The 12,033-nt window shown below is 49.7% G+C and overlaps 1 protein-coding gene across 3 annotated transcripts; it reads left to right on the top strand.

Annotated features, from left to right (window-relative positions):
• Positions 1–1,782: 1,782 nt before the first annotated feature.
• On the top strand, positions 1,783–11,278 carry PWWP3A (PWWP domain containing 3A, DNA repair factor). 3 transcript variants are annotated; one of them, XM_084220918.1, is made up of 16 exons: positions 1,792–1,841; positions 2,591–2,650; positions 3,000–3,133; positions 3,242–3,337; positions 3,781–3,872; positions 4,118–4,188; positions 4,633–5,574; positions 6,071–6,184; positions 6,528–6,598; positions 7,031–7,107; positions 7,565–7,625; positions 7,881–7,956; positions 8,211–8,261; positions 8,414–8,844; positions 9,525–9,613; positions 9,834–11,278. In XM_084220918.1, the coding sequence occupies exons 4-16, from the start codon at positions 3,281–3,283 to the stop codon at positions 9,907–9,909; spliced, it is 2,208 nt and encodes a 735-aa protein (XP_084077044.1). In that variant the 5' UTR covers positions 1,792–1,841; positions 2,591–2,650; positions 3,000–3,133; positions 3,242–3,280; the 3' UTR covers positions 9,910–11,278. The 3 variants fall into 3 exon arrangements, with proteins under 3 accessions (XP_084077042.1, XP_084077044.1, XP_084077043.1); XM_084220916.1 differs by lacking the exon at positions 3,000–3,133 and having other exon boundaries at positions 1,783–1,841; XM_084220917.1 differs by lacking the exons at positions 1,792–1,841; positions 3,000–3,133 and having other exon boundaries at positions 2,504–2,650.
• Positions 11,279–12,033: the final 755 nt, after the last annotated feature.

The following is a 12,033-nucleotide window of genomic DNA, read 5'->3' on the forward strand; positions in this document are numbered from 1 at the left end:
AGAGCTGCACTTTTTAGAACTTGAGTTGCTCTTTTGTGGCGAAGCAGCTGCACAGAGAGGTGTCCCTGGGGGAAATGAAGCCTCTGATCCCCTGGGACTCTGCAGCACAGGGAAATTCCCATTTTTCTTTGCATCCTTGGAAGTTTTTCCCTCTCCCATTCCCAACCCTGAGGGCTGAGCCTTGCAGGGAGCTCTGCTCCAGCTCTGTGCTGTCTCATTGCACCTGAACCCTGCCTTGTTGTTTCCCAACCCAGGTTTTAAAAACCATTTTCTATCCTTTGACATGAAATGCTGATTAAAGCCCCCAGCAGGGCCAGGCTGGCATCCCCAGAGCCTGCAGAGCAGGAATAAGAGCTGCAGGATGCCCAGTCCTGCAGGAAAATGGGAATTACACCTGAAAAATCAATTCCACAAACTCTGTCCAGCATTGGGATGAAGGAGGGGGCCAGCAAACCAAACCAGAACTGGAGTTTGTCTCTTATTATTATTATTATTATTCCACAGATATCTGTATTTAAAGATAGGGAAATGCACTCCTGGTGGGGAGTGTTTCCTGGTGGGGAGGTGCATTTTGGTCTGTGGCTGTTTGCAGAGTGTGTTTGGGTGTTGGTGACAGTTCTGCCAGCCGGGTGTCGATGAGCAAGTAGAGACAGAGAATAAAGCATCCAACCTCTGAGCGTGTTCACTGTTTTCCTTAAAAAAAAGAAAGATTTTAAGGTGTGGAATGGGTTGGTGTTCTAAGCTGAGAAGGAATTTGAGGGTTTTTTTTAAAGAAGTTGTCGTTCAACCGATTTGTGTTTGGGTTTGAATATCAGTACTTGGTGTGGTTACTGAAGACATGGATACGTGCTTGTGAGAATGCAGGGTGTGAAAAACATCACTCGTTTTTCAAATTTTAAAAGTTTAATAGTAATAAAATGGTTATTAAAAATAGTAATGTAATTAGAGGAATAAAAATTTGGGCAATTTGGATTAGGACAATATGAGACAATAGAAACAAAGAGTTATGGATGTCCGGGTACCTTTTTCTGGGCAAAATAAGCCCGAAAAAGGACGCAGTTAACAGAGGATTAACCCTTAAAAACAACAGCCTGTTGCATATTCATACACCTCATCCATGATGCATAAATTCCATTCAAACAAAGGATTCTGGTCAGTGTCAGCTTCTTCCTCTGAGTCCTGACGGCACCTTCAGGGCCGAGCAAGGCGGGAAGAACTCGATGAGAGAGCAATAAACTCTTTTTCTCTGAAAGATTCAGGTGTCCTGTGGCTGCTATCTGCTGTGAGTACCTCATTACTTTCTTAATAAAATATCCCACATAGAATAGTTCCTATTTTAACATTTTGTTACAACCTAAAACTATATTTACCGCACTACTTAAGAGAATTAACACAGCACAGCTTTCTAACACGACACACGTAATATTCATGTGAATATTTGCCAAAAGCCAACTATAAAATACGCATTTTTCACAACGCTCTCCCTGCCCTTGGCCGGGCTCGCCGCTCCAGCCCAAAGCGCCACATGACGTCACAGCTCCTGCCTATGACGTCACCCGCCCCGTTGCCATGCCGCTCCCCGCCCGCCCTCCCCATACTAGGCGTGGCTACCGCCCAACTGGCCAATAGAAGGTGGGGTGGGCGTGGCTACGGCAGAAGCATGCGCTTTGATTGGCTGAGTCTCGTGTTTTGGCCTCGGCGGGGAGGGCGGGGCGCCAGACGGCGCTCGCTGATTGGCCCGGGGGGCGGTGCCGGGCTGTGCGCGCGGCGCATGCGCAGAGCCTCGTGTGAAGGGCGGCGGCGGCGCGCGCGGGGGGCCGGCGTTGTCGGGAGCGCGCACGGTAACGGTGCCCCATCCCCCCCAACCTCCCCACCGGGCTTTAAAGCGGGGTCTGGGCGTACACGAGGGTCCGGGGGTCATCACCGGTACCGGGGTTGTGTTTGGGAGTCCCACCCGTCCTATGAGCGGGCGAAGTGGGGGGCTCCGTCCCTGCCCTCCCAGAGGGGTTTTGGGGGGGGGGGGTCGCGTCCCTCCCCTCAGCAGGGAAGGTTGAGGGAGGGACCCCTGTGAGGGGAGGGGGTTGAGGGGTCCCGTCCCTGCCCTCCCCGAAGGGTTTGGGGGGTCCCGTCCCTCCCCTCAGCTGGAAAGATTGAGGGAGGGACCCCTGTGAGGGGAGGGTGTTGAGGGGTCCCGTCCCTCCCCTCACGGGGCGCTTGGACGGTTCCATCCCTCCCGGAGGGGGGTTTGGGGTCCCGTCCCTTACGGAGGGGGCTCTGCACGGGAGGTCCCGTTCGGTCCCGTCGCGTCCCTCCCCTCACGGTTGCGGCTTTGGGGGCCCTGTCCCGTCCCTCACCGAGTGCGGGACTCTGGGGGTCTCTGCCCTCACCGAGGGCGGTTTGGGGAGGGTCCCGTCCCTCCCCTCACGGTGCGGGGCGGTTTGTGCGTCCCGTCCCTCCCCTCACGTGGGCTTTTGGGGCCGGGCGGTTCCCGCTGTCCCCGCGCCGCCTCTCGGGGGTCCCGCACCGGCCCCGCCGCTCCGGGCGCCGCTAACGGCCCCGCGTCCGCGCCTCCCTCCCTCCCTCTCCGCAGGCCCGCCATCCCGGAGCCGCGGCCATCCCAGAGCCGCGGCCATCCCAGCACCCGGACCTTGTAAGTACAGGAAGATCTTTAAGATGTGTTTTTTTTAAAGCCCTTAAGGAACCCCTGCGGGGTCTGAGGCTGCTCCGCTCAGGTTTCTGTTGCAAATCGTGTGTAAGAATTGGGATCAAATGAGGTGTAAAAAGTCAATACAGCGCGTTATTTTTAGGGTGTAGTTCCCTGTTTTCAGGAAGCTGTGGATTGGGCAGGCCCATGGCTGCATTGTGTAATTGCTGATTGTATCTTCCTCACACAGTGAGAGCCACTTGTGCTCCTGGAATGATGGAATTCTTGAGTCCTGGGTTTTTTGGGGTTGGACGGACCTAAAGCTCATCCAGTCCCATCCCTTCCACTATCCCAGGTTGCTCCAAACCTTCTCCAGCCTGGCCTTGGACACATCCAGGGACGGGGCAGCCGCGGCTCCTACAGAAAAATGGAATTTAAGATATAATAGTGGAGAAGCTGCAGGGTGATATCAGTGTAGTGATCCCGAAGGTAGAACAATTATAACTGTAGTAATGTGTTTGATTAAATCCTGTATTTCCTTCAAAAAACAAAAGACCACAATGGTCAAAGGTGGGTGACTCCTTTTTTTCCCCTCAGAACACCTTGGCATTGCCCTTTTTCACGTAAAGCTCAGCCATGACTGACCAAGAGTTTGTTTTCTGCAAATGGAAGAGGCGTTTGTGGCCGGCCAAGGTAAGGAGGAATGAGGAAATGTTTGTGGAGATTGCTTGGAGCAGGGCAGGAAGGAAGGGAGAGGTCCCAACAAACGTGTCTGAGCTTGTCTGAGCTGTGGAGATGCCAACAGGAAAAATGGAGAGGGCTTGGAGCTATAAGACAGGAGGAAATAACTTCTCACTGCCAGAGGGCAGGGTTGGATGGGGCATTGGGAAAAAATTCCTGAGTGAGGGTGGTGAAGCCCTGGGATGGATTTCCAGAGCAGCCTGGGACAGCGAAGGAATCCCTGCCTCTGACAGACGTGGAATGAGATGGGATTTAAGGTTCCCCACTCAGTCCATCCTGGCATTTTATCATTCCACAATCCTAAGGCTGCTCCCAGGCACTGTCAAGCTGCTCTTGGATAAACTGTTTTGCTGTTGGTCAGGATTTTCAATGGAGATTTCTCACTTTTAATGTAGGTTTTGTGCAAACCTGGAGTTGCTGGGAGCAGTCCTGTTGCCACCACAAAAAGGACGGGATTTAAAGCTGAAATCCTTGGCTTGGAGAAGCAGTTGAGTATCCTTGTTCCTATCACACATTTGCATTCTTAGAGGTTAAAAAACAAGGGGAAGAAAGGAATCCTTTTATCTGAAGGTGCCTGTGAGATGGGATCCTGGATTTGCAGAAGGTTTAGATGTTTAACCCTAGCAAGGACAGGTTGGGGGAGGGAATGTTTGAGGTTTTTGCTGTCTGGGAGCAGTTTTGTGATGCTGGGAGTGTTCTGCTGCAGGTTCCAGTCACCTTTTTGTGTTCCAGGATCAGTGTGAGCTCTGCAAACGTGGTTCCCCTGACAGAGGAGCGCATCAAGGCCATCGCCTCCACCCTGGGTGAGGAGGGAGGGGCCCAAATGTGCTGCTTTGTGTCTTTTCTGGGTGTTAAATACCTCTGAAAACTCAGCCCCAAATGTGCTGCTTTGTGTCTTTTTTGGGTGTAAAATCCCTGCAGAAATTCAGCCTGGGGGGATAAAACTTCTGTATTTCACTTGTTTTCTTTTCCCCTTTTCCATAAAGTTGGAAAATAGGTTAAAAACGTGTAATTTTTCTCTTCCCTGGGGTGGTTTATTGGAGGGATGGTGAAGAAATGTGAGTTTTCCTCAAAATGAGGCACTTGCAGCTTGGTCTGTGTGTGTCTCCATTCTTTGCCTTGGGAATTCTGGATGATTTAAGCAGTAAAAAATGCACCTTAAAGCAAATACTGCGAGTAACATTTATTATTTCTTTAGGATAGAATAACGAGGATCATTTCATTTATTGAATATTTTTCCTCATCAGAGCAAAAGACGACCATGAGTGAGGCTGTGGAGGAGCTGCAATATCGCTGTTCCCTTAAAATTGCCCTGGATATTCTTCAGGGGACCGACTCCAGCAGTCAAATGCCACCTGCAGAAGGACCAAATCCTGAATTTTCCCGGGAGAAATCTGCCCCACCCACCCTCTCCCACAGTTTCTTGTTGCGCTCTCGCTCGAAAAAGTCAGAACATGAGGCTGCCAAGAGGAAAAAGAGCCCCCAAAATAACTGTGGGCTGAAGGATGATCCCAAAGCACGCAGCCAGGAAAGATCTGTGGCTCCAGGGAGGAGTGGAAAAGCACCTGGAAGTGGCACAAGCCCTGCCAGAGCACGTGGGGGTGGAACAAACCCTGCCAGGTACGGTGCCAGGGACTTGAGTGTGGCACCAGCCCCTGATGGTCACAACTGCAAAAAACCAGAACCAAAATCATCACCCAGAGAGAAGAAAATCCAGCCCAAAGTGGGGAATGGAGTCTCCTGTAAGCCAGAGGCTGGAAGAAGTCAGCAAGGAAGGAAAAGAAGATGGAGGGATGATTCCCCCCAGGATCAAGCACAGGTGGCTCCTGAGGAGGGGTCTTCCTCTGTCCCCTCTAAATCTGGCACTGTGGAACCTTCCAGAAAGAAAGGAAGTCAGCCTGGGAGAACATTTCTGGATTCCTCCTGTGAAACTGCCTCGGATGAGTTGGAGAAAAGCATCAGCAGTGAGAGTGAGAGCCTGGCAAAGCAGCTGGATGGGAGGAGAGAGGCCGAGGGTGGAAAACACCCGGATGGGGCAGGTGTGGCCTCGGGCACAGACAGGAAATGCAGGAACCACCCTGGATCCTCACCTGGGCCTTCCTGTGCCTTCCCTCGGCCTCAGGAGGAGGAAATCCAGGATCCCTCACACCTGGCTGGGAGTAAAGCCCCTGACTCCGAGGAAGATGAAGGTGGGCAAATCCCGTGGGGAAGGGAAACCTTCATCCCATGTGGGTGGTGAGCTCTGTTGCTCACCTTGGAATGTTGCTTTGTTTTTGGGGAAGTGGCTCTTGAATTGCTGATTTAATTCCTTTGGGTTTCTATTCCTGGGAAGCAGAAATGCTGATCCCTTCCGTGCTGGGGAGGCCTTGGGTGGTGTTTGGGTTGTCTGGAGTTGCTTGGGGTTTTCCATGGAAAACTCAGGGGTTTTTTTTGAGCTCACACTTGTTTTCCCTTACTGCTCTCTGATAACTTGAAATGAAATGTTTTTGAATGAGTAGGTGCAGGGTCCTGAGACCAGCCCCCTTCTTTCCCCTTTCCTTCTTTTATCCACATGATCAGGGAATTAGGATTCCCTAATTAGAAGTGTGCAGGTGTGTCAGGTCCCTTCTGGGTCACACTCAGCTCTGTCTCACCTGCTCTGAAGCTGATCCTTTCCTAATCCCTGGATCCTGGTGCTGTTGGCAGGGCTGGAATCCTCTGGAATGTCTTCCAGGAGAGTTTCCTCAGAGAGCCTCCCTCCACTCTCACCTCTGGCAGATGAAGAGGAGGAAAATTTCCCAAGTGTTCTGTCCCATCGAGGTGAGACAGCAGCACAGGACTCAGGCTCTTCCTGCTGTGGGGAGTTTCAGTTTGCCTGCAATCCCTGGGGATTCCAGGAGGGGATCCAGCTGTGTCCAGGCTTGGGGTAAAATGCATTTCCTGGGTCCCTCGGGCATTTTGCTGTAGAATGAAATGAAAATCCCTGAAACTGGATAAGGGCCTGGCATTGAAGTTGCTGGGTTTCAGTTCAGGACTCCCTGTGCTGCATTTGGTGGTCACTGTAAAAGCCCTGAAGAGAAACTCCTGGAGGAGAAGAAAAGAATGGCAGCATCTGTCTTGTTTTATTGTTTCTAAGAAAAATTTCCCTTCTTTTTCACACCAGAACCCAAATTCTTCGAGGAAGGGATGTTGGTGTGGTGCAAGCTGCGGCGGTATCCGTACTGGCCAGCGGTGGTAAGAGCGGCTCCTGCCTCCTCACAGCCTGCTGATAAGGAGCAACTCCCACTTCTGCCCTTCCTGGAAGTGTTAAAGACCTTCCAGGAGAAGCATTTCACAAATGATAGGAGTAAATTTGTGCTAAAAGCTCTCAAAATGTGGTCACTTCACACCTGTTTGTACAGAGCACAGGCTTCTCCCAGTTCCTTTGTCATGGAGCAGAGCTTTGTTCCAAATTTGCAAAAGAATGGGGAGGCCCTTTGTGCACTAAAAATCCTCCCTTGGGGGAATTCCTTGTAGCTTCCCGCTTGAGTTGTTCATATTTGTGTAATAAAGGAAAGTTATAGCAACAGGAAAAATTTGAGTGTGGGTTGTAGTGGGTGATATCCACAGAAAAAATATCCCTGCTTTATCAAGATTAGGATTTTTAAGGCTTTATCCTCTCTCCAGGTCAAAGCAGTGAAGAGGAAGCACCGGAGGGCCTGTGTGCTCTTTATAGATGGCACCACAAATGAGAAGAAAAAAGGGTAAATGTGGATTTCCAGTGTCTGATATTCCGTGTCCTGTGCTCTTTTCCTGTGCAGGGTGAGGACAGTCCTCTCCAGGTTGATCTGGCAGGGAGGGGCTGGGGCAGGTGAGGGTTGTGGGTGCTTTGTCATGCTGCAGGTTGAGGCAGCTCCCTGTCCCTGAGAAGAGCTGAGGAGTCAAAACAAAACAAAAAAATCCCTGGAATGCAGCCAGTGTTTTCCTTGTGCTGCCCAAACTTTCTGGAAACACTGAGCTGCCTTTAACTTTTCTCTAAACCAGGTACTTCTCATTTGTTAGAAGATTCCATACTTTTAACTTGCTCTGGAAGCAAAAACCATTAAAATTTGTGCTCCTTAATTCCTTGGGAAATGGGATTTCAGGGAGAAGCAGAACTGCAGTAAATAAAGAGGGAAGTGGGGCAGTTGAGTTGCACCTCTGACTGTGTTTCTTTAAAAGTTTCTCAGTGTCTCTGAAGAGCCTGAAGCACTTTGACTGTGAGGAGAAGCAGGAGCTCATTGTGAGTATCCCAGAGATGTGGAACTGCAGGGTTTGGGCAAATACAGTGGGAAATTCAGGATTTAAATGGCCAGGGGAGCAACGTGGGGCTTGACCCCCTCAAAGCCACTCTCATCCCTGTGACAGCTCTGGCAGGAGCTGTTTTAGTGTTAGGAAAAAATTGTCATGGGCCATTTCTGTCCCCTGCTTTGCATCCTGGGCTGAAAATCTTGGAGAGCTGCTGGATTTGGAACAGAAAATCCTCCTTGTTTTGCAGGAACGAGCCAAGGAGAACTATTCCAGGGAAATTGAGTGGTGCCTCCAGCTGATCCAGGACTATCGGATCCGAGTGGGTAAGGAGGGGCAGGTGACCATGGAATCCCCAAATCCCAAAGGATGGTTTGGGTGGGAAGGACCTTAAAGCCCATCCTGCCATGGGCAGGCACACCTTCCACTGTCCCAGGGTGCTCCAAGCCCTCTCCAACCCGGCCTTGGACACTCCCAGCTTCTCTGGGATCTCATCCTGAGATCCACCAGGAAAAGGAAACCCCAGGCTTTGATTCCTGGGTGAATGGAACTGATCTCTGCCCCTGTTTTGGGTTTTTAGGCTGTCGTTCTTTCACTGGATCCTTCCTGGAATATTTTGCTGCTGATATCAGTAAGTGACTCCATCCCTTTTTGAATTCTCTTTTTCTGGGTCAAAACTCCTCTCACCAATAAAATCCCTTATTTTCTATTGATATGGCTCTGAAAACCCTTTGTAATTTTGCAAATCCATTTAAATATATATTCTTGTGGTTTCTCTTTCAGGCTACCCAGTGAGGAAGGAGGGGTACCAGAGTGTGGTGCAGATGGCATTCCCAAACACAGGGGAGGAAGAGGCTGGACAATCTTCCTCAGACACCTCCCCCCAGAAACCCCCAAGGAAGCTCCTCCCTGACAGGACCAGAGCTGCCAGGGACAGGGAGAACAAGAAGCTGGTGGAGTTCATAGTGAAGACCAAAGGGGCTGAAGAGCATCTCCTGGGGATCTTGAAAAGTGGGAAACAATCCCGCTGGCTGAAGAAATTCCTGAATTCCAGCCGGTACATCACCTGTGTGGAGACTTATTTGGAGGATGAGGAGCAGCTGGACCTGGTGGTTGGGTACCTGAAGGAGGTGTACAGGGAGATGGACACCAAGAACCTGCACCAGATCCTGGGGGATGGCATCAGATTCATCTCAGATGTGCTTTTACCTGAGGTGAGGGAGCAGGAAACAGGGGGAGTGATAAATGATACCAATTCCCATCATTTATTCCTTTGTGGTTCCTATGGAATGACGTGGGGAGAGTTCCCAGAGCTGAGCCAGGCTGGAGGATTCACCCCTGCCTACAGCCTGAGTCACTCAAATGCTGATTTTTAAACACAGAAAGGAGAAGCTTCAGGTAGATTGTTGTTTTTAAAAGCAGACTGATAGTTTCCTCATGTATTTTAATTACCTCTGAAATACTTCAAAGCTTTGTTTTGGGGTTTTTTGTTTAATTTGGCAACTTCTCACGGTTTTCTTGGTCCTTTGTGAGTGTTGAGGTGGGGGGTGGTGTGTTGGCTGTTCTTGCAGTTGTTGTGGATACCTTGTGTTCTTCCCAGGAATTTTCCCAGGAGAACATTAACATTAACATTTGTTTGTAGAAACAAAATTACTGTGAAGAATATTTTAATCTGAGGATAAAAATACCCCTCAGGGGATGATACAGAACAATTTCATATTTTTTATTTAAGATTTTCAGGAACTCAATGAGCAGTTTCATCCGAGTTTTCTAAGTTATTGAGGAACCCTCTTCTTAAACCGTGCTCAGCTGAGGCAATTTCAAATCCCTGGCTAGGGTTTAGTTTTGCTTATTGATGATTATTATCATTATTAATTATTCAATGCTTTTCTAGGCCATCATCTGTGCCATTGCTGCTGTGGATGACATCGATTATGAGAAAGCAGAAGAGAAGTACATTAAAGGGCCACCTGTGAGCAAAAGGTAGATTTGTTTTCAGGATTTTCCAAAGGTTTTTACTCCCTAATTGTTGGATACAGAAAAGGTCTCAGGTGAGGCCAGGAGAGCTCAGTGTCCTCCTCCTTTGAGGGACAAGAGGTGGAAAATGTCCCAGCTGAGCTACTCCAACCCTGCAAATTTAATCTTGTCATCTAGACAATAATACCCTGTTTTAACTTAAAACCATCTATATTTTTCTTTCCAGAGAGAGAGAATTGTTTGATGAGCAAGTCCTGGGAAGCAAAAAGCTCAAGACTGAGTCAGAACCTGCAGAGAGCTGAGGAGTGGCCGGGGCTGTCCTGGGGCCAGGTGTAAATAACCAGTGGTGATTTGTATAAAACGTTGCATTCTTTGTAAAATCTGTGTGTATATTCCCAAATCTTCTGCTCCCAGTTCTTGCTGCTTCATGGCCTCACTGTGTTCAGGATCCACTGGATCCTCATCCATCAGTGCCCTCCTGGGGGGCTGCCAGAGCCCCCCAGGGCTGTGCAGAGCTTCTGCTGCTCCACCAACTCCCCCATGGGTTCTTTTAGCCAAACACCCCACGTGGGAAGGGGTCTGGTCCTGCTTTGTGGCCTCCCTGCTCCTGATCAAACCAGGGGGTTCCTGGCAGGGAAAGCTCCTGGGGGTTCCCCCTTCCTGCCTCATGGATCTCCAAAAGTGGGAAATGAGATTGGTGCCCAGAGCTGCCACCTTGATCACAAAGATTCGGGTCCTTGTTTTGTTATGACAAGTCAAATTCCGTGGAGAAGGACTCCAGGTTTGCTGAAACAAAAACATTCCCTTCTCCTCTGACTGAACCAGTGGAATGCTGGTTTATCTAAATTCTCAATTTAGTCCTGCCCAGCTCCCTGCTCACCTTTGTTGGAGCTGTGGCACATGGAAGCTGTGTCACCAAGAACTAATTAATGATGAATAATGATAAATGATACATAAAACCCCCTGATTAAGGTTTCTCTGTGATAATGAAATATGATCTCCTCGCTTGTCCAGTAAAACCCAAGATGATTTGAAATGAAGAAGTTGAAATTGGGATCCAGATGTCTATCCTGGCTGTAGTAATTATCTGAATATATTTTAATTACACTTTTAATTGCTCTGTGCTCTCTAATGAGTTTTTCCATGGACTTCTTATTCCCGTTATCTCAAGTACCTCAATTATAGGGCCAGGTCAGGAAGTGTGAGGGTTTTATTAAAGCCTGTGAGGAGGGATAATGAATTTTGAGGGTTAGGATAAAAAATTAATGATGGAGTTAACTGAGAGCTGTGAGTGGCACTTTCCCTTTGGAGATGAGAGGTTGGGGAGGGACTGCCTGCCCAGAGCACTGGAATGAGGGGGTAATTTGGAGATGGGGGTCAACTTCCCCCTCCTTTCCATGAATCCTGTGTTCCCTTCTCCATCAAAACTCCCCAAGTGCCGTTGGATCCTGCTCCAGGCCCCCGCAGAGGGGCAGAACCACCTCACCCCCCCTTCACTGTGGAATCCTGGAATGGTTTGAGGTGGAAGGGACCTTAAAGGCCAGCCATGGGCAGGGACACCTCCCACCACAGTCCCTGGCCTTGGGCACCTGCAGGGATCATCCTGCCCGTGTGCCACCCCCACCAGTCACTCACTGGGACTGGGCACCGGGCTCAGCCTCACCATGTATCAGTCACGTGGACTTAATAAAGTGGGATGAAGTGAATCATCAACATTTGCTGCTTTTGTTTGATTATTTTCATCTCTGGTGGGTGGTGCTTCAACCCCAGTCTTACAGCAGGTGGATAGAGGAGCTTACAGCTTTATCTGATGCATAAAAGCTGTCTCAGTCTCACTGGGGAATGAACTCACTGGGTTTTGTTCTTGTGTTTTATTTAAAATGAGTTGACACACACCACCTCTGCTTGTGATGGTCCAGTGTTAATTAATCCATATTCCCTCAGCTGCCTCCTCAATGCCAGTGTAAGATCATTAACTCATATTTATTATTAATTAATAATTCATATTTATTTAATAATATTTAACATTAATCCAGTGTTAAAGCCCACAGTCCTTTGCACCTTGCTGTTGTATGTGTGTATTTCCAGGATATTGAAACGATCAAGTGTAGAGTTTGGGTGGGGAAAAACGAGCTCCGAAGCCTCGGGGGTGTTTTGGGGTGAAAACAGCGCTTTTACAACCTGGGTCCCGACAGAAAAAGAAGCTTCTGCCGAAACCCGGGATCGAACCAGGGACCTTTAGATCTTCAGTCTAACGCTCTCCCAACTGAGCTATTTCGGCTGCACGGCGGCGCTCCGCCCCCCCCGCCCGTCACCGCCGGTGGCGCCGCGCCGGGCGGGGGGACACGGGGGACGCGGCGGGAGGAACGCGTGGGGACAGAGGGGCGGCGTGTGGGACGCGGGGCAGGCGGGACGTGGGACACGGG

The sequence above is a fragment of the Fringilla coelebs genome (genome assembly GCF_963513975.1).
Source record: "Fringilla coelebs genome assembly, chromosome: 24".
Lineage (NCBI taxonomy): Eukaryota > Metazoa > Chordata > Aves > Passeriformes > Fringillidae > Fringilla > Fringilla coelebs.

Bases quoted from the DNA above. Each gene is read 5' to 3' on its own strand.
- PWWP3A (XM_084220916.1), top strand. From the start codon at position 3,281: ATGACTGACCAAGAGTTTGTTTTCTGCAAATGGAAGAGGCGTTTGTGG. The intron at 3,338-3,780 runs GTAAGGAGGAAT...CTTTTAATGTAG, and splicing joins GGCGTTTGTGGCCGGCCAAG to GTTTTGTGCAAACCTGGAGT. The intron at 9,614-9,833 runs GTAGATTTGTTT...TTTTCTTTCCAG, and splicing joins GGGCCACCTGTGAGCAAAAG to AGAGAGAGAATTGTTTGATG.